This window comes from Carlito syrichta, unplaced genomic scaffold (genome assembly GCF_000164805.1).
Source record: "Carlito syrichta isolate Samal-C Ts95f unplaced genomic scaffold, Tarsius_syrichta-2.0.1 Scaffold309451, whole genome shotgun sequence".
In the NCBI taxonomy this organism is placed as follows: domain Eukaryota; kingdom Metazoa; phylum Chordata; class Mammalia; order Primates; family Tarsiidae; genus Carlito; species Carlito syrichta.
Genome location: NW_007253547.1, coordinates 313,475 through 334,197, shown reverse-complemented (window position 1 = coordinate 334,197; position 20,723 = coordinate 313,475). Strand labels below are relative to the sequence as shown.

At 41.5% G+C, this 20,723-nt stretch overlaps 1 protein-coding gene across 3 annotated transcripts in view; it reads left to right on the top strand.

The window, feature by feature from the left end:
* Nucleotides 1-28: 28 nt before the first annotated feature.
* The window catches only part of LOC103269691 (myb/SANT-like DNA-binding domain-containing protein 3), a 145,327-nt gene continuing 124,632 nt past the window's right edge, over nucleotides 29-20,723 (top strand). For 2 of the 3 annotated variants that reach the window (XM_008067254.2, XM_008067253.2), the window contains exon 1: nucleotides 11,894-12,346. In XM_008067254.2, coding sequence (XP_008065445.1) covers nucleotides 11,929-12,346 — 418 coding nt within the window. In that variant the 5' untranslated portion in view covers nucleotides 11,894-11,928. Of the gene's footprint in view, nucleotides 130-11,893; nucleotides 12,347-20,723 lie in introns of those variants that run through there. The other variant, XM_021717176.1, reaches the window with a different exon arrangement.

Genomic DNA, 20,723 nt, shown 5'->3' with positions numbered 1-20,723 from the left:
CCCAGTGCCCGGTCCAAGGGTGTAATGGGGGAGGGGTCTTTCGCTTGGAGGACGAAGGCCGAGCATCACAGATCCCTGCTCGACTGACCTTGGGAAAGCTCCTTTGCTCCGAGCCCGTGCTGCTTTTCCGTAAAGGGGGTGTTGGGGGTGGTGGTGGTGTAATACCTACCCCCAGGTACTATCGTGAAAGATAATATATGTAAATGTTAATGGCACAATTTTGAACACTTTTAATGTTCCAGGCTCTAGGTACTAAACAGTTGGCGTGAATTATCATTAAATCTTCGCACTGGTGCTATGAGGTAGCTACTGTAAATTGCTTGAATAATCTTTATTTAGGAGTAGGAAACTGAAGAATTAGTTTCCCTATTCTGATTCAGGAGATTGGGTGTTTCTTAAGTGTGATAATATTTAAGATTACAGATGTTCCTGCAGTACTAAGGGGAAGTAGTTATAGGAATGAAGGAATATATTTGTCACACATTTAAAATTGGAGGTGGGATAATATCAGGGCCAGTTGGTGTGCATTTCAGCATGTCAGAAAAAACCGTTGTGTTTCCAAGGGAATTACTGAATACTAGTAGTTCCTGAGTTAGAATTGAGGAACGCTATGGGAGTTTGGAGCCAGTGAGAGACTAGGGATGGATTGGGGTAAGAGAAAGGATTCTAAAGTCCTGGAATGAGATATAGAGGAAGGGAGCAGGGTTCACCGTTCCACCCCAGTGGCATTCTGGACCAGGATTCCATTCTTCCCTTAGCGACCAGGGATGAGGCATGAGGGCTTCTGGGAGTGTGTGTGTGTTGGGGGAGGGTGTCATAGATTGTCTCTTCTTACTCTCATGCCAAGAAAAAAGTGTTCCAATAGGTTGAGGATAGGGTGACTAGGTCTTGTAAAATTAATTATCCCTTCTCTGGATGCCTGAATTTTTTTTTTTTTTTGAGTTGGAGTCTCACTCTGTCGCTCAGGCTGGAGTGCAGTATCATGCTCATGGCCACTGCAGCCTCTACCTGCTGGGCTTAGGCGATCCTTCTGCCTCAGTCTTCCAAGTAGCTGGAACTACAGGCACGCGCTACCACTCCCGGTTAATTTTTGATTTATTGTGGAGTCGAGGTCTCTCCAAGTTTCCTGGGCTGGTCTCGAACCCATGCTCAGGCAGTCCATTCACCTCAGCCTCCCAAAGTGCTGGGATTACAGGCTGAGCCACCGAGCCCAGCTGATGCCTGAATTTTTAAAAAATATGTTTCAGGAGATGGAAATGCTTGCCAGTCCTAAAGGTTGGTGAGATGCTTGAAGTACAAAGGTCTCACTAATGTAAAGAAGGAATGTCTTTTGAGCACCCTTCATTTCCTTAGAGAAGCAGGGACCTGAGGGGATTATTTTGAGTTTCAGTTTGAAATGGAAAGAACTAGAAGACTTCGGACCCTGAAGAAGAAAGAGAAAGGTAGGAAAGGCCCAGAGATTGCACCTACCTGGAAAGACGATAGAACGAGGAGCTGGGAGCTTCACCCCACCATCTGCAGAATACCTAGCATGCTGTTTAGTTCTCAGCTACCAACAAGGCACCTTTTCTTCTCTGGATTTGTGACAATTTCTTTCTTACTATTGTGGAAGGTCAGGGTCTAGACTCAGGCTCACCTTTTTCTGAATGAGCAGCAAAGGCTTCTTGGAGAAGGATGTCGTGTGGTGTTTTGTTTTTAACCAGGCCTTGAAGCAGAGGATATTTGGGTACATAGTAATGATGAAGGTAGGGACACCATGCACAATGGAAAGAGCAATTGCTTTGGAGAGATAGAGGGTTTGGGGTTTGAATCTTAGCTCTGCCCTTCTTAGTTTTGCGATTTTTGTGTGTGCAAGGATAAAATAATGTTTTTTCACATACCTGGCAGGGAGCTCAACAAGCACTAGTACCATTTTCCCTGGTCATGATAATATTCATTCAACAAATGTCTGCACCAGTGTGTGCTGAGTCATATGGTTCATGGTGGAGATACAGAGATGAGTCACAAATTATGTATTCCCTTAGGAATTTCCCAGTCCAGTGAGGGAGATGGACACAAAGACACTTTACAAAAAATATGGGAAGTGCTACAGTACAGTCATATACAACTGGCAGGCAGCAAGCTCTTGAAACAGTAACTCATTCTGGATAGATGACTCTGCCTATCTACCGCTAACAAGATGAGTATGAAACCTTATGACAGAGGTTCCATTCCTCCTAGCTTTGATCTCTTTCACCCTTGTCTTTGCCCTGATATTCTCTCTGAAAAAAAACAAACATCAAACTAGGTATGGTGTGTTTGTATAATTTGTAGGCTGCTTCAAACCTGTTGTAGTGGAAGCTATTATAAAATAAACATAACAAATCGTGCGTTAATTTGCCTTGATGAAAATGGGCCGTTGGTGGATCTTAGAGTAAAGGATTCCAGCCAAAGGAAGCCCATGTACACAGAAGCACAAGAAGATAGCAGATTCAAGGGCATGAAGGTGAGTTTGGTTTGGTTAGGTTGAAAAACACGTGGAGAGGGTGGAGGCAGGAAGTAGAGGGGGTGTTGTAATTAGGGTGAGATTCAGAAAGGCCCTGAATGCCGTGTGAGAAGTTTGGACTTAGGCAGTGGGAGAGATGTCAGAGGTTTACAAGCAGGGCTGTGGCATGCTCACAGTGTTTTAGGAAGATTCCACCTGTGCTTATGTGGAAGAGGGGCTGGATGTTTGAGAGACCATTTTAGAGATTAGGGTCTGATCTCAGACGTGGACAGTGAGAATGGGAGAAGAGGGAATATATTGAGGTTAATCATAGTTGCATATGATTGATAAACAAGGTGTTGTTTCTGTTTTAGATGCCAAGTTGATGTGGCTGACATCATCAGAAACCAGGAGATTTGGGGGTGGGGAAATAGTTTGTTTTTGGCTAAGGAGAATTGAAGTTTTCTGAGGTGCCCATAATGGACAGTTAGGAAGAGGTGGCCAGTATACAATTGGAAATGTGTTTCTTGCTGAGGAGAGAGGCTGGGCCCTAGGAGAGTTTCTCTTGATACCCCCACTGTTTTTTTTTTTTAAACAAACACTGAGAATCTACTGCGTGCTAAAGATACAAATAAAATATAGCTCCAGGCTTCAGAGCTCACTATCGCATAGGGGAGATCTTTGAGAATATGAATGGATCTCTGTGCAGAGTAATTCTCAGAATGCTGCATTAAGAGGTGAATACTTGGTATCCTTGGCATAGAGAAGATTTGAGAGTCCATGGTTGTAGCTGAAGTGGGGGGGAGTGGAGGAGAGTGTACTCAGAAGATGAGAACCAGACTGGAGTGGGAACGCCTACAGCAGGGAACCTTCTGTGTTTCAACAGTGCTTTCTGTGGAGGATACTTTACTAATGATTCCAAAGGCATTTCAGGGGAACCATGGGGTGGGGGGTGGTTTGGGATGGAGCTGTGGGGGAGGGTCAGGGCTTTTAAGAACCCTCATCTGATTTATAGAGGGGACTTGCAGGGTGGGAGAGTGGGGGTGGGGGGAGCCCTTACCTTAAACATAAGGCTGGTTCTGCACACAGTCACACTTAGGCACAGATGGTGAAAATAAACACTTCCAAGTTCCATGGCCACCGCCTGGAGTGGGTGGAGAGGAGGAGGGGGGTAATGCATTAGAGAAACAAATTTGTTGCTAGGTTTAAGACCGGAAAGTTCTCTAAAAGGAAATAAAGCAGAGAGGCCTTGGGCAGACAAATCTGAATATGGGCGGGTAGGTCAGGATCATGTCTGATTATTCTTATTTCTCGATAAATGGAATCCTGAAGGCATCATAGCTGTAGTGAGACTGTTGAGACATGAGCATTTCTGCCTACTTTTGGACTGTAATGGTGTTTACAAGCAGCAGCTAGGAGAAATGATTATTTTATGATAAATCCTTTATAAAAGGAGAATTTTTTTTTTTTTTTTGAGTTGGAGTCTCACTCTGTCACCCAGACCGGAGTGCAGTGGCCGCTCCTGGCCACCGCAGCCTCGACCTGCTGGGCTCCGGCGATCCTTCCACCTCAGCCTTCTGAGTAGCCGGAATTACAGGCACGCTACCATGCTCGGCTAATTATTGATTTATTGTAGCGATGAGCTCTCGCCTGTCCAGGCGGGTCTCGAACCCGCGGGCTCAGGCAATCCACTCACCTCAGCCTCCCAAAGGTGCGGGATTACAGGCTGAGCCACCGAGCCCGGCTTAAAAGGAGAAATTTAAACAGAACATCTGATAATAATTAGTTTAGAAAATGCAAATAGCAAGCAGGTTGGTTTCAGCATATATTCTACAGATATTTATTGAGAGCTTGATGTGTATTAGGTACCTTTCAAGGAGCTGAAGTAAACAGGAGATCAGATCACTTGCTTTAGACAGTTTACCTGGAACTGAACTTGCAGAGTTAAACCTGTGTGGGGGCCTTAAACAAAATAGCAAAATCGTCTAAAGTGCTGAGGTCACTTCATTCTGTTGTAATGTTCTCTCTCATTGGCCAGTAGTTTGACTAACCTCATAAGTAATCAGAAAATACCATCTATGTGTCTTTGGCCGTGAACTGTGGAAATTAGTTGCAGAAAAGCCATTTTAATGGCAGTGCTAACATGGACTGCTGCACTGGATGGGACTTTGGAGAACAACCACTTTAGCTTTATAATTTAGAGATGAGGAATTGACAGGGAGGAAAGAGGATGTGCTGAATGACACAAAATGAATGGCAGAGTTGAGAGCAGCACCCTGGAGTTTTCAGATGGTATGGTAGAGGAGGCTTGAGCAATTAGGGCATTCTGTTGGCGAGAGGCTTCCAGAAGAGGAGATATGGAGAGGGGTTGAGAGCAAATGATGAAGCTTCACTTCTAGACTCTCCTCTGTCACTATGGCACCAGGAACCTCCTCTTTTGCTCTGAGCCTCAGTTTCCTCAACTGTAAAGTGAGAGAATTAGACTGAGGTTTATTTTTTAGTTTAAAAGAAAGGTTGTTTTTGAGATGTTGAGTCAAAAGACAGAGGCACATACCAGTGTAGGAAATAGAGCAAACTGAGTGCCCATTACTTGTTGCCAGGCTTTGCTTGGGGGAGGAATGCCGCATTTCCTTCTGCTCACTCACCACTTCTGCATATGCTCTTTAAGTCTTTCCCTCCCAAGTGGTGGCCCTGCTTTGTTCTAATGCTAATTCCAATCTATTCTAGTAGGAATTGAGGTTTCTATTCTAGAACCACCCCCATCCTAGAGTAGTGTCCCCAGGTCCATCTCTGTCACTGTGCTTATCACGCTGTCTTGTCACCAGCCCATCCCGGAGTATGTGTTGCATTTTTTCATGGGACTGTGATCTCCTTGATCTTAAGGAATACCATTCTTTTTGATACCTGCACGGAGTAGGTGCTCAGTTAATCCTCAGGTATCCTCATTGCCTCTGCTTTCTCTTGATCCTTACCCTAATGTGGACACTTACATGTCCTGGTCAGTTCTTCCTTTGAAACAGTCTTTGGTGCGTGTCTTCTCCTTTCCATTAACACTGTCTTCACTCAGAGTCCAGGTCCTTTCTTGTTAATTATTTATTTGAGTGATCTCCTTCAACTCTCTCAGTTCATATCCTATACATTCTTAAAGATCTAGCTCAAATGTCCTCTTGTTCATGAAGAATGAAAATTAACCTCTTTCCTTCTCTAAGCACCCAAGGTGCTTTGTCTTCTCTTATGGTATCTGTTTCAGGCTGCTTCTCATTTTAGTTGTCCATTTATATGTGCCAGCCCTGTTTCCAGGATGTAGGGTTCAGCTTATCTTTGTATCTCCCACATATTATAGAACAGTGCTGAGCCTTTGGCAGGAGCTCATTACATATTTGTTGAATTGTGTGTATATGCAGTAAAGAGCCAGTGAGTAACTGAGTATATAAATAAGTATACATAGACACACCACTATTCTACTTTCGGAAGCAGTTTAATATGGGTAGGAAAGGTGGAAAGAACTAAAATTTATTGATGTTCTAGCCGTGCCTCTTTATTTACATTGCAGAACTGTTGTGCAGAATGTAAGACAGGTTGGGGGATATTAAGATTTCGAAGATGAAGCCTTAGAGGTTAATTGACTCACCCAAAGTAATATAGCTACGTGAGTGCTAAAGTGAGGATCTGAGCTCAGGTTTTCTGCATTCAGTGTCTTGGTTCATTTCACTTCACTTTAAGAGCAGCAGTCCATTAATGTCCTGACATCTGTTTGAGTTTTCAGCACCACAGCTTTTCAGTCATGGTACCCATTTTGGGTATTAACTTCAAAGAACTCCCTTTTCCGTAAAGGGCAGTGGAAGTAAAATCTTGTCACGTCTTTGCTTAAACTTTAGGACTTAGTTTCACTCTTGTTGGACCTCAAAATCATTAGAATGGTATATTAGTCTTCTCAGGCTGCCATTACAAAATACCACAGATTGGGTGGTTTAAATAACAGAAATGCAGTTTTCGTAGTTCTAGAGACTGAGGAGTCCAAGATCAAGGTGCTGGTAAGGTGGGTTTCATTTTGAGGCCTCTTCTTTTGTGGGTGGTTGCCATCTTGCTGTGTACTCACATGACCTCCTCTTTGTGTGCCTCTGGAGGTTGATGGGAGGGCATCCGAGCTCTCTGGTGTCTCTGCTTATAAGGGCACTAATCTCATTGGACCAAGGCCCCATACTTTTGACCTCGCTTAACTTTAACTTCTTTGTTAGATGTCCAGTCCCCACATATAGCCACACAGGGGGTTAGTACTTCAATATACGAATTTTGGAAGGACAAACATTTAGTTCATAAACATGGATTGTTTTGGGTTTTTTTGGAGTTGGAGTAGCACTATGTCACCCAGGCTAGAGTGCACTAGCACGCTCATGGCCACCGCAACCTCGACCTGCTGGACTCAGGCAGTCCTTTCTCACTTCAGCCTTCCAAGTAGCTGGAACTACAGGTGTGCGCTACCATGCCTGACTAATTTTTTGATTTATTGTAGAGACAAAGTCTTGCCAAGTTGCCCAGGCTGGTCTTGAACCCCTGGGCTCAGGCAATCCTCTTGCTTTGGCCTCCCAAAGTTCTGGGATTACAGACTTGAGCCACTGCACTTGGCCAACAGATGGATTTTTAAGGTAGTTATTAAATGTATGCATTATAGTCTTCTGGTGGTTTAGTCAATGTTAGTGTTTTGGGAATTGTGCTAATTGTTTCCTTCTTGTTCTTTTATGGTATTGGAATTGTGCTCTTTTATTTAGACCTGTCTATGGGTCTTTAGCGAGCCCAAGGGAGCCCTTATTGCATTGGATTTTCTATTTTATTAGACAATTTTTATTTTTAAATTTTTATTTATTTATTTATTTATTAGTTGGAGTCTTACTGTGTCACAGTGGCATGATCACAACTTACTTCAACCTTGATCTCCTGGGTTGCCTCCAAGCAGCTGGGACTACAGGCATGTTCCACTATGCCCAGCTTGCTTTGTTTTTGTTTTTGTTCTTGTTTTTACTGTAGAGATGAGGTCTCACTATGTTGCCTAGGCTGGTCTTGAACTCCTGGGCTCAAGCATTCTTCCTGCTTCAGTCTCCCAAAGTGCTGGGATTATAGGGATGAACCACCATGCCTAGCCACTTTTTTTGTTATTATTAAATAGAAGGGGTCTTGCTGTATTGCCCAGGCTGGAGTGCAATGGCTATTCATTCATAGGCACTATCACAGTGCACTACAACCTTGGACTCCTGGGCTCAAGTGATCCTCCTACCTCAGCCTCCTGACTGGCTGGGACTACAGGAGCACCACTGTACCCAGCTGAGGCAACTTTTGGTATACGCCTTTGTCATGTGATATCCTATGCATGGCAGGCCATTTTATGCTTATATCAATCTATATGCATTTATTGTTTTCTGACAGCCCACCTTGTGAGGGCCACTGGGCAGCTTGTACTATAAATGTGCAAAAGAACAAGCAGCCCACTGTCTAGCAGAACAGCAGACACGAAAGGTACTCGCAACTAAGCAGAGTTGAGGGGCAGGGAAGGCCAGTCCATCTTTAATAAAAGCTGATACATCAGGGAAAGCTTGTTATAGTGTCATTTTTAGCCAGTTATGGACATTGCTGAATAGTTTTAAGCTAGAATGTGCTTTCTAGAATTGGAGTTTATATTAATAAACATTAATAGGTTTTGCCAGGGAGATCCCTTACTTTGGGAAGAGTTTGTTTACGTGCTCAAGCAGAATGTCAGCATTTTCTTGAGGCATGGACTATTTTAAAGCTCCGTAAGATTTCTACAGTTACTTTTCAAACATACAGTCTTATCAGATCAGGAGCAGAATTATTTCAGAATTCTGGTCAGAGTGAGAGAGGTATACCTTGTGAGGGGATTGTAGGTCAGGTTTGAGAGAAAGTGAGAGGAGGTGATGGAGGTAAGGGGTTGGGTAGGGGCAGAGCCAAGAAATGGAGATGACGGAAGCAGGATCAACTCTACCCAAATTACCTTACCTAGGACCTTTCCCTGCTGCTGATGAAGGTGCTAATGGCCGTAATTTGAGCAGGGGAATAGAGGCTGTCACTAAGTCTGAAAGAAGAGAGCAGAGCAGAGGGGAGCATGGGCACTGGAGTCAGACCTGTGCAAGTCAGACCACTTAGTATTTGTGTGACCACAACAAATTGCTGAGCCACAGTTTTCTTATCTGGGAAATGGGAATAATAAATGGTTAATGGAGATAAACAGCCTGCTTCATGAGGCTGTTGTGAATCCTTAGGGAACCTTTGGGGTACATTGCCTCATATCGGAATCGCTTTATAGCCCTGTAGAATGCAACCACAAGGCCCAGGGAGGCCTGCTGTTCTACAAAATTAAGCAAAGTAAATTGGTAACTCTGGATTTACTTAGCTAGTGATTAAATAACAGTTTAGTTAATAGGCTATTAATGGTCCCCAGGTGTTGGTAATTCTGAGTGTTTGCTCTTGAGAGCAGTTGTATAATTTCTTTTGGCACTTTAATATATATATATTTTAACAGAAAATATTGAAATGTAATAAATGATACTCTCGGGCTATTTTAGGGAGGATTAAATGATATAGTGCACATTAAACATTTGGTATCGTGTCTAACCCACAATAAGGGTTCAATAAAATTTATCTACTATTTTATTGTTGCTGTTATTACTTTGAGACTCAACAGGCCACATTTAGGGCAAGATTCTTTATGAAATTTAGACTCCCCACAAGTCCACCACCACCCGGTGGCAGCTAGAGGCACTGCACACATTGTGAAGAATTACTATATTGCTTGCAGTCCGATTGTGGCTTATTTGCCTAAGAGCTAGAATTCATATATCATTAATCAATGACGTGATCTTTTTCACCTCTAGAGTTGGTATGGAATAAAAAATGTGTTAATAGCAAGAATAAATGAAGTGGGGAAAAAGGCATGCTCATGTGATGTTAGTAGAATTATAAATCAGTATGCCATTTTACAAGGACAAGTTGGTGATGTAACATAAGTCTTAAGTAGTTTAATCTTTTGTGGCAACCATTCCTCTTCTGGGGCTTTCTCTTGAAGAAATAATCAAGGTAAAAAAGGACATTTATTTATTTATTTTTATATATAATGTATATATAAAATAACACTATATAGAACAAAATAGGGAGTAATCCCTTTTTCATTTCTGAGTCAGAGTTCGCAATCCTTATAGCAGTGATTCTTAAAAAGAGGGGGGCATAGGGAAAGTAGGCATATTGACATCTGGGGCAGAGGAGTTGGGGTGGGGGCATTGGATCAGGGTCTGCTCTGGGAGCTGTGTAGTTTAAGTACATTCAGTGTACCTATTGATTTCATTACAGAAAGTAAAAAAATTACAGGAAGTAAAGTTGAACATAGACATCTTGACAGAAATAATGCAGAAGAGGTATATTGTACAGGGTGTGTGTTAGTAAATTTCAGTCTGGGGAACATTGATTTACAAGGAATAGAAGTATTAATGACGGTGAAAAATTAATTTTGGGCCTTTGGGGAAGAAGGGTGTCTTTGGGTGACATTGTGTGGGTATTGGAGCCACATGATCGAAGCACAGGTATAGGAATTTAGGAATGTAAGGACACATCCCCAAAGATAAATTTCTCCTCATTTAGCTTTGCTCAGAATCTGAGGGCCAAACCACCATTGGCATGTATCTAAATCTCAATCTGTTATACTTGCTGTGTCCAGTACAATTGTGAAGCAGAGTACCTGGCATTTGGAGGCACTGATACACTAATACTACTTTCTAGCAATTTTTGGGATAAGGTGATGCGTAGTGAGAGATCCTGATTAGGTTCTGTCACCCTTGTGTATAGGCTACTCTCCTTGGCCTTAATTTAAGGCTCTCTTATCTGGTCCATTCCCCTTCAGCGTCAGTCTAACAGATTTCAGCCATTTACAACTGCGGTAACCCCTTCCAGGCATGGTATGAGAAGCTGACTTGTGATGGCATGATTTTAAATTACTATACCATAAATTTAAAAGCCACAGTCTTTTCCCCTCTAGCTTTTGATTATGAAAATTTTCAAACATACACGAAGATTGAGAAAATAACTTAATGAATCTTTGTGTACCTATCACCCTTGATTTCAAATTGTTCCATTTTTGGCTAGTGGAACTTCTTTCAAGTTGTTTCCTAATTCTTTTGATGTGGTTGGTCAGTTTAATGCTATCAGTATCTTGATGCTTGCCTATGACTCTGAGAAGTCAGGGACTTGGAGAACATAAGAAGAACTGGGAATACTTTGGCCTTTTCTAACAAGGAGAACATATAATGCTTATGTATTGTGGCAGTCAGTGTTGCTAGCTACATTTTTGCCATAACATATTTGATAGATTAATTTTATAGGAAGCTTACTGTGATTAAAAGATGTGGGAAAAGTGTGTGGGGGCGTCCCAAAACACACACAGGTTTCATACACTTCACTGGAATAAGACATATACTAAGCACCTGTTGTGTGAAGGCTGTTGACTCAGCACTGTGAAGGATGGCAAGGTGACTTAAGGGAGTCATAGTTGAAGAATTTGGAGTCATTCCATGGTGAGAGCCCAAGAGATAGCTGTGGAATGATACTGAGAATACCAGACTACTAGGGCAGTTCAGGTTCTGGACTTTCCATGTTGCCATCTTTGTGATCTTGTTTGGTCCACGTCACCTTCCTGACCTTTAGTTCCCGCAACTGTAAAGAGGGGCATTGGATACAACCTTTAAGTGCCCGGGTCCTTCATTTTATTTTATTTTTATTTTAGATTCGGGAGGTATACATGCACGTCTGTTACATGACATACTGTGTAGTGATGGGGACTGGGTCTCAGGTGGCCCAGGCCCTTTCACTTCTGAAATTATGTACATTGATTACTTGGGATTGTATACTTTTAAAAGTTGTCCTCAGTTTTGAGGGATCATAGGCGCCAACCCCTCATTTTAAAGACTGAGAAACTGAGATTGCTCTAGGAGAGTGACTTGTCCAAGGTCATAGACATAGCAATGAAAACATCAGGCCTTTTGGAGTGATTTCTTGATGCTTCTGAAGTCTTGATAATGTTTATGTCATCTGTTATATTTGATTACATAGTGGCTTCCCTTGTCTTCATCTATGACAAAACTTTGAGAAAGCTGTTTAGCTCCAAATAGATGTTCAACTCTTCTTTTTTTGCTGTTGTATACCAGATTCTCAGCAGTATGGCCAAGACAAAGGACCTTCTTGGAAATCTACTTTGAAGTACATAGTAAATTTCCGAATATTTCCCTGAGTCCTGAATATCAAAATTCAACATTAATGGAAAAGAAAGTACTGTATTTCAGACAAGGGAGTCAAATCAGAGATTAAGCTGAAATGATTTGCAGACATTGTTTTTACTGGAGTTGGTAATTATTGTTTTAAACTTCCTTTTACAGGATAGTTAACAGCCAGGAGAAATATAGTGGAAAATGCAAAACAACGAAATTATAAAACCTGCCAAATACTTCTCAGAATTGGAAAAGAGCATCTTGCTTGCTTTAGTAGAAAAGTACAAGTATGTGCTGGAATGTAAGAAAAGTGATGCGCGAACTATTGCCCTCAAGCAACGTACCTGGCAGGCGCTTGCCCATGAGTACAACTCTCAGCCAAGCGTATCACTGCGGGATTTCAAACAGCTGAAGAAGTGCTGGGAGAACATCAAGGCTCGGACCAAAAAAATTATGGCCCATGAAAGGAGAGAGAAAGTGAAACGGAGTGTCAGTCCCCTTCTCAGTACCCACGTCTTGGGGAAGGAGAAGATTGCCAGCATGCTGCCAGAGCAGCTCTACTTCCTGCAGAGTCCTCCAGAGGAAGAGCCCGAATACCACCCCGATGCTGCGGCCCAAGGTATCAGTTCCTGATGTCAGCTTGCATGCTGTCATTGGGTACCTGCTTAACATTTTAATGTTAAAATCCCTCATTTTGAGGGAATTTCTAAAAAAGAAATTTTCATGTCAAACTTGATTTTTCTAAGTCAAGATCTCAGGGTTATATTAGTTATTAAAAGTCACGTAATACATAAGAACATAATGTGCTGCATCTCTTAGAGACTTTGTTATTACCTAAGCATAAGGAAAAATATTGGGCTGCATGAATGGAGTTGTTATTTATTTGTGTGTGTGTGTGTGTGTGTGTGAGTTGGAGTTTCACTCTGTCACCCAGGCTGGAGTGCAGTGGCCACCCCAGCATCGACACTGGACTCCAACGATCCTTCTGCCTCAGCCTTCCAAGTAGCTGGAACTAAGGCGTGGGTGACCATACTCGGCTCATTTTTTTATTTTATTGTAGAGATGAGGTCTTGCCAAGGTGCCTGCACTGGTCTTGAACCCTCAGGCTTAGGCAGTCCACTCACCTCCGCCTTCCAAAGTGCTGAGATTACTGCTGAGCCACCGAGCCTGGCCTGGAGTTGTTATTAGTGAGGTATTTCTGTTGCCTATCTCAACTTATCTCAGATATCTTAAGGAGAATTTGATGAAGATTTATATTCATCCACTCAATCTTACTTTTTGCAGATAATATTACATGCAAAGTACTGCAGTAAGTTACTCAAAAGGCCATATTAAGAGGGTGAACTATTTCAAACTTTAAAAAAAATACAGAGAAGAGACAAATGTGGCAAACGCTCATTTAGCATTCACCCAGAGTAAAAACCAGTTTTTCTACCCATTATAATATGGTGATCCACAGTGTAGTTTGTGAGATTCCAGGGATCTTGAGAAATTCTGGAAAAAAATAACTTTAATTTTAATGAGAGAAAAATATGTCTTCCCTAATTCTTGGAGAAGAAAGAGACTTCCATATAATCAAGGATGCAATGATAGAGTGTCATAGTTTCAGAAGGTTATTGAAATGTCTTCAGGTAGGGGGAGGATGAAAACACACACAGATAAATTTCCAATAATTCCTGCCTCTTTTCAGACAGGGAGTATCCAGTTTATATAAAGGTTTATTGCAGTTTGCAGAAGACAGACCTTGCAGCAGAGGACGGTTGGGGGGGCGGGGGCGCAGAGGTTTGCTCATAAGGTGCTTCAAGGACCCAGCAAGTACTTGCCCTGGAGAATGTGGTTCTTAGCTTGCAGGATAAGAAATTCAATTGTCTGTGTCCCCAGAGTAGACTGAGCTCTGAGGGAATGGCTCCTGTTAATTAAGTTACTAGAAGCTGTCTAAAATCAAGAATATCATTTGCGTAGAGTGAAAAAGATAATTACCAATTGCACCAAATACATATTTTTGATTAGCACCTCTTTTTTTCCTTGTAGGCAGATGATCCTGGGGAGCTAAAGTATAATAAAAGTTTGCTTGCTGATCATTTGACCAAGGTTAAGTCCAGGGAACCCATCGGGTAACCATAGTGGTTAATCTCTTAAACCTCATTCATCATTTTTCACTGTAAGAACGTTGTGTTTTGGCTTTGATCCTTGAGTTCCCAAGCCAGGCTACCTCCTAGCAGAGTGTTTTTATGGGCATTGCCAACTCTTTCTTACCCCTCCTTATTGATGCTTCTGTAGTACATGGGCCCCGCTGCTAATTAACGGTGTCCTTATTTTGGAGATGCTTATACCTTCAGCCAGTTGCTCTCCCTCTTGCTGGCTTCTGAGCCGTTCAGTTTCTGTGAGGCAGTGAGGGGAGAGGTGCTGGGGGAAGGAGGGAGGTGAATCAGTAGGGCTGCCCTTCATATTGCTTATGTTCCCTGGGAGATGGTGCTGAGGAAGATGCTCTTATGAACTGCTTTAAGTTCATTTTGCAAATCTGTGAACTGGATTATTGTGTATTGATTTCATAGGACTATTCTTAAAGCCCAGACAGTCTTATTTCCCCCTTTTCAGGTTCTGGGGTGGGATCTAGAAAGTTCATTCCACACATTTTTTCCCCCTCTTTTCTTGGAAGAAATGACGTAATTTATGAATTTCCAGGAAGAAGTATATAAATATGGGTTATCCATGTCTTTCCTGTAGTGACATTTAATAGATACTTATTTGTAAAAGAGATTTATTTTAAATCGGATGTTTGTACATTTATGACACTGGAGACTTCTCATTTTGCTGGTGATTACTAAAGTAATGCTGCCTGTTCCCGTTTCCAGGTTAAATCTGGAGGGTGGTAGAGAACCTTGGTGCTTAGTTAGGAAGTATATCCAAAGTAATCTGTTAATACTAGTAGTTGGGGTACTGGAAATCTTTTTGCACATTAAAATAGCTTTGAGTTGGTGTCACTCATTTTACATTTCAATTTTCTTTCAAGAAAGAAGCCTGGAATTGTCAGCCATTCTTTCTAGGACTTAGTGGGGGAAAAGGTTGAAATCTGCTGTAGGGTTATGGCCTTCATTACATTGTATTTGACTCATGGATTATGTGTGTGCATGTGCGTGTGTGTTTTACCTTTGTATCTCTAACACTGCACTGTCTAGTACAGTAGCCACAAGCCACATGAGACTAACAAACACTTGATATGTAGGTTGACCAAATTGAGATGTCCTATAATTGTACACACTACAGTTTTGAAGATTTAGTCCCAAAAGAGAATATTTCATTAGTAATTTTTATATTGATTACATGTGGAAGTGATAATATTTTAGATGTATTAGATTAAAAATATATTCCTAGCCGGGCTCGGTGGCTCAGCCTGTAATCCCACGCTTTGGGAGGCTGAGGTGAGTGGATTGCCTGAGCCCGTGGGTTCGAGACCTGCCTGGGCAACTTGGTGAGACCTCATCTCTACAATAAAACAAAAATTAGCCGGGCGTGGTAGCGCGTGCCTATAGTTCCAGCTACTTGGAAGGCTGAGGTGGAAGGATCGCTGGAGCCCAGCTGGTCGAGGCTGTGGTGACCGGAAGCAGCCACTGCACTCCAGTCTGGGTGACAGAGTGACACTCCAACTCAAAAAAATAAAAAAAATCCTAAAATTAGATTCATCTATTTCTTTTTGTTTTTCTGTTGTGACTGAGAACATTTTAAATTACATCAATAGCTTATATTTTATTTCCATTGGACAGTGCTATTCCAATACTATACAGGGTCCTTGTGACAGAATTAGGTACTCAGACATTTGCTGGAATTTATTATAAAACTGTAAACATGATAGAACCTAGTAGTGTTCCACTAGAGGCCTCTCTCCAACTACTTTTTGGTGTGAGATAGTTTCAACAGTGTCATCTTGATCACCATCCCCTGGATATTCTTAGCTTTGTCAATGACTTTATTAAATTGTACATCTATATTTGAACACAGTAGTCTTAAAGTTTAGGTATAACATTCAGGAATGTATTTGCCAAAAAATCCCCAGTATTTCTCCCTTAAATATATTAAAACAATTTACACCTTGCAGATTTTATGATTTGTGATAACTGGGCTTTGACACTTATTTTCCATTATCTTTGGGGAACAAATGTACAGAACAAACTAGGAGAGCCAATAAAATTACCCAGGAGTGACTGGGAGGGAAGGATGACCAAAGTTCAAACATGTTTAAGAAAACTGGCCGGGCTCGGTGGCTCAGCCTGTAATCCCAGCATTTTGGGAGACCGAGGTGGGTGGATTTCCTGAGCCCATGGGTTCGAGACCCACCCGGGCAACTTGGTGAGACCTCATCTTACAATAAATCAAAAATTAGCCAGGCGTAGTAGCGTGCACCTGTAGTTCTGGCTCCTTGGAAGGCTGAGGCGGAAGGATCGCGGAGCCCAGCAGGTTGAGGCTGCGGTGACCAGGAGCGTGCCACTGCACTCCAGTCTGGGTGACAGAGTGAGACTCCAATTCAAAAAAATAAAAGAAAACAAAGCTTTGAAGTTGCACTCAAATGTCTTAGAATAATTTATATTTAATTTCATATTCTATTATTTCTGTGCTATAAAGCTGTCACTGAATAGTGTGTATGTTTCTTAATAAATTCCATTATTATTATTATTTAATTCAATTTTACTTTTTTGAGGTGGGAACATGGGAACAGAGAGCAAGTTATATTTTCAGTCACAGTACAGCAGCCTCATTGATCTGTGAAAAGCCCCTCTTTTGTATTAGTTATGTATTTGTTTTCTTTTTATCCCATTCCCCACTTTCATTCTCTTCTGCACCTGAATCTTTCTAATGTACTTTATATTCTTACACATGTTTTGTGTACGTATGTTTTAAATTTACATAAATGTTAAGTTGTGCTAGAGATATCATTTTTTTCTGCTTTTTCCACTTAGAACAATGTTTTTTTTTTTTTGAGTTGGAGTCTCACTCTGTCACCCAGACTGGAGTGCAGTGGCTGCTCCCAGCCACCGCAGCCTTGACCTGCTGGGCTCCGGCGATCCTTCTGCCTCAGCCTTCCGAGTAGCCAGAACTACAGGCGCGTGCTATCACACCCAGTTAATTTTTTAATTTATTGTAGAGATGAGGTCTTGCCAAGTTGCCCAGGCGGGTCTCGAACCCACGGGCTCAGGCAGTCCACTCACCTCAGCCTCCCAAAGGTGCAGGATTACAGGCTGAGTCACCGAGCCCGGCTAGAACAATATTTTTTAAGATCAATTCCCATTACACTGTATAAATCTGTTTCTTTTAATTTATGTATTATATTGCTTGATATGTATCCTCGCATCTTATTTATTTTTCCAGTCATTCCTGTTTCCTAAGAGGAGCTGGGATTCGGTCTGTACACAATTTCCTTACCATCCTTTTGCTATCATAGTAGGATTTTTGACCAGGCGCGGTGGCTCACGCCTATGATCTCATCACTTTGGGAGACCGAGGCAGAAGGATTTCTTGAGCCCAGGAGTTTGAGACCAGCCTGGGTAATATAGCAAGACCTGGTTTCTACAAAAAAAAAAAAAAAAAATTAACCAGGCATTGTGACATGCTCCTGTAGTCCTAGCTACTCGGAAGGCTGAGGTAGAAGGATTGCCTGAGCCCAGGTATTTGAGACTGCGGTGAGCCATAGTCATGCCACCACACTTCAGTCTGGGAGACAGAGTGGGACTCTGACTCTAAACAGATAAATAAATCAACAAATAAAATAGCCTTTTCTTGCTGGTATTAAACTTACTCAAATTGCCAAGTGAAAGAGCATCCCCTTGGCTGTGTTTTCTGGATCCAGAAAAGCTGTTAGACTTCCAGCCCTTTTTGCAGTAAGATTGAGTTTTTTCTACTTTGGGTGACTTTGTTTTACCTGTGAGAGAGATTACATGGTTACATGGTGCGTGTTTGCAGCAGGTTGCCATTCCCAGACTAGTCTTTTCCAATTAAGAGAAAATTCTTCCCAACAGAACACTAGCTTCTATTCATCAGAGCTAATATTTGTGTGAAAGTGAATTAACCACTCCTTTGGGCTTCTGTAGTTTGAAGCCCCAGATTTTTTTGCCAAGTTTTCTTAAAGGATCTGGCTGTTTTTCTTTAAAATTTGTATGTTAGTACACATTTAAACCAAAAAGAATAGTTTTAAAGTAGAGTCATTTCTCTGTTTCCAGACACAAACATACTGTCTTAATGTTCACAGCTCTAGAAATGAGATCAAAATGCAGACTATACATCCGTATTCTTAATAATAGATGGTTTCAAAGTGGAAACAATTTGGAGGTTGCATTTTCGGATACATAAATGGTCAGCTGAGCAAGTGGAATAGTGGGAGGCTGGGTATTGGTTGAGCTTGAATTTTGGAGTCACGGAGACCTAGATTAGAATTCTGGTTCTTTCAACTAGTCAAATGACCTTGGATCTTATATTTGGTTGTCTATAATCATATCTTTTTCAGAGGGTTGTTGTAAGGATTAGATAAGGTAATGCTATAAAGCACTATTTTAGCAACTGGATAGTGGCTCACAAACTGGATATCATCATCACCACCACCACCATCACCACCACCATCACCACCACCACCACCATCATCACCACCATCATCATCACCAGGTCCCTAAAGCCTGAGTTGTTGAGATAAAAGTGAGTATTTAGAAATTAAGAGAGCAGCATTGTGAGAGGATGAACTTTAAGGACTCATGAGTATCCAGAGCTACCCCTTGGAATGAAGTCAAAGAGAAAAGAGACTAGGGGAACCAAAAAACATCTAATGTGTTCAGTCTTCAAAGAAGACATTTTCAGATCCAAAACTAGAAAAGAAACAGATGAGGTAATAATGCTCTGTGTTGATGCTCACATCTGAGGTCCTGTCCTCAGTGTTAACCCTCTTCCTTTCCTTTGTACTATTCTTTCTCCATGGTTGGGCTGTGTCATAAGGCATGTGACCCACTGCAGGTAATTCACCCCACACACATTTCTTACATGCTCAGTACTGTACCAGGCCCTGTGCTGTGTCCTGCATGAAGGTAAATGATAAGCAGTCTCTGTCTTCAGAGTACACAGAGACTTGAAGGGGAAGTTGTTAAACCACTAGTTTTAACAAGTGCTCTGCCAGAGGTAGGCCCAGGAGGCAATAGAAGCATGAAGGAAGAATATCAAGTTGAAGTCAGAGCTGTTGGAGTTGGGAAAGATTTCTAGGGAGATATTTTCATTTTCTCTGGATGGTACAGAAGTACTCTTTTGTTTTTTTAACTTTCTCTTCCAAAAGTAAGATTTTTACCTTTTTAAAAATCTTAATTAGGGATTAGTTATGGTTGTTACTTTAACCCTCAGAGTGAAATAATTAAACAGTAGCCATTTTCCTTTTATTAACTGGGTGTTACAAATTAGGTTTCCCCCAGTAGCCATTAACATTCCCAGTATCTCATCTTCCAGAATAATGGAGTGGACATAATAATATAATCAATTCTTAATAAATCAATATTATTTTTCTCCAAGGAGAAGATTCTCATTATTAATTTGAAATGTAAAGCTTCTCAAGAAAGCCTTGTAGTCACAGCTAGAAGATTCTATAATTTAGTGGAGTTAGCAGTTTCCTTATTGAAAGTCTCTAATTGACAGTAATGTCATTGCTCTATTAAAAAAAAAGTCAAGGCAAATATGGCATCTACCAAAAATGGCATCCTTTTGCATCCATACCCTCTTCTCTTTGTATTTAAGGGTTCAGCTAATAAATATTTACTAGGGATCCACTGTGTACCAAGCAAAGTGGTTGGTACTCAAGGATAAAAGAAATGAAAAAGTCACGGTGCCAGAACAATACTAGTCTGTGTTAAGTGCTATAACAGAAGAATACGTGTAGAGAAAAGAGAGAGCTGAGGTTTCATGGAGCAAGCAGCATTGGTCCTGAACAAGTAGGAGTTAGCAGGAGGTTGAAAAGGACTGGAATGAGTGGGGGGACAAATAGTAAACCCAATTTCAAGTAGAAGGAATAGTGAGACACAATTGTGGGGAAAAAAGGCATCACCTTATAAAGAATGTGAGCGGTTTATGGTAGGATTAAAGGGTGCACAAGATATTTGAAAGAGTAAGGCAAGAAAGATGAAGGAACCAGGTTATTTAAGGTGGTTTGAGAACAGAGCTAGAGATGGGAACTGTGGGAGAATATGAAAAGGTAACAGCTGAGTGGAGCAAGAATCTCAATACATCATGGAGACTCAAGAAGGTGCAATCAGAGAGCAAGGAGGCTATAGAAAACCTTAGGAGAGAGTGATGGTTCCAAAGCTAAGGGAAGAAAGAGATATCAAGTGTTGTCAAATGTCAGGGAGAGGTTAAATAAGAGGGACATTGAAAAATATCCTTGGGGATATTGACCCCCAAATGGCAGTTTTGGAGGTGACAGCCAGATGTGGGAGATTAAAGAGAAATGGTGTGTAAGGAAGTTAAGCCAGGGAGTGAGTGTAGACTCATCTTTCAAAGAACATTTACAAGATGGCTATCTAGAGTAAGGGTTAACACCTGTGACCAGGAAACAGAAATGGTGCTCTTGCGAAGATTGAACATAAGTGTTCATGGCTGAATGAGAAGCCGGCAAAAGGTGATCAGACTGATAGAAAACTTAACATGAAGACCCACACTGACCTTGTATTGTGGTCTTATGCTCATCATTGGACACGTTTCAGTTAAGGACTTATATCAACAAGGTCTCCGATTCTTGATAAGCACGGTTTTACTGTCTTATACTTCGAAGTTCTAGAAATGACATAATGAAACCCTTTGTCATTCTTTCTTCTTTCTTTTTTTTTTTAAATGAGTAAGCAGGATTTATTGAGAGGACAGAAAAACTCCCATGGTGGGAGGGGACCCGACGGGGTTGCCCCTGTCATTATTTCTTAATATAAAATTGCCTTTGATTTGTAGGTGTTTAGAAAGTCAGGTGTGGCAAGATTACTTGTAGA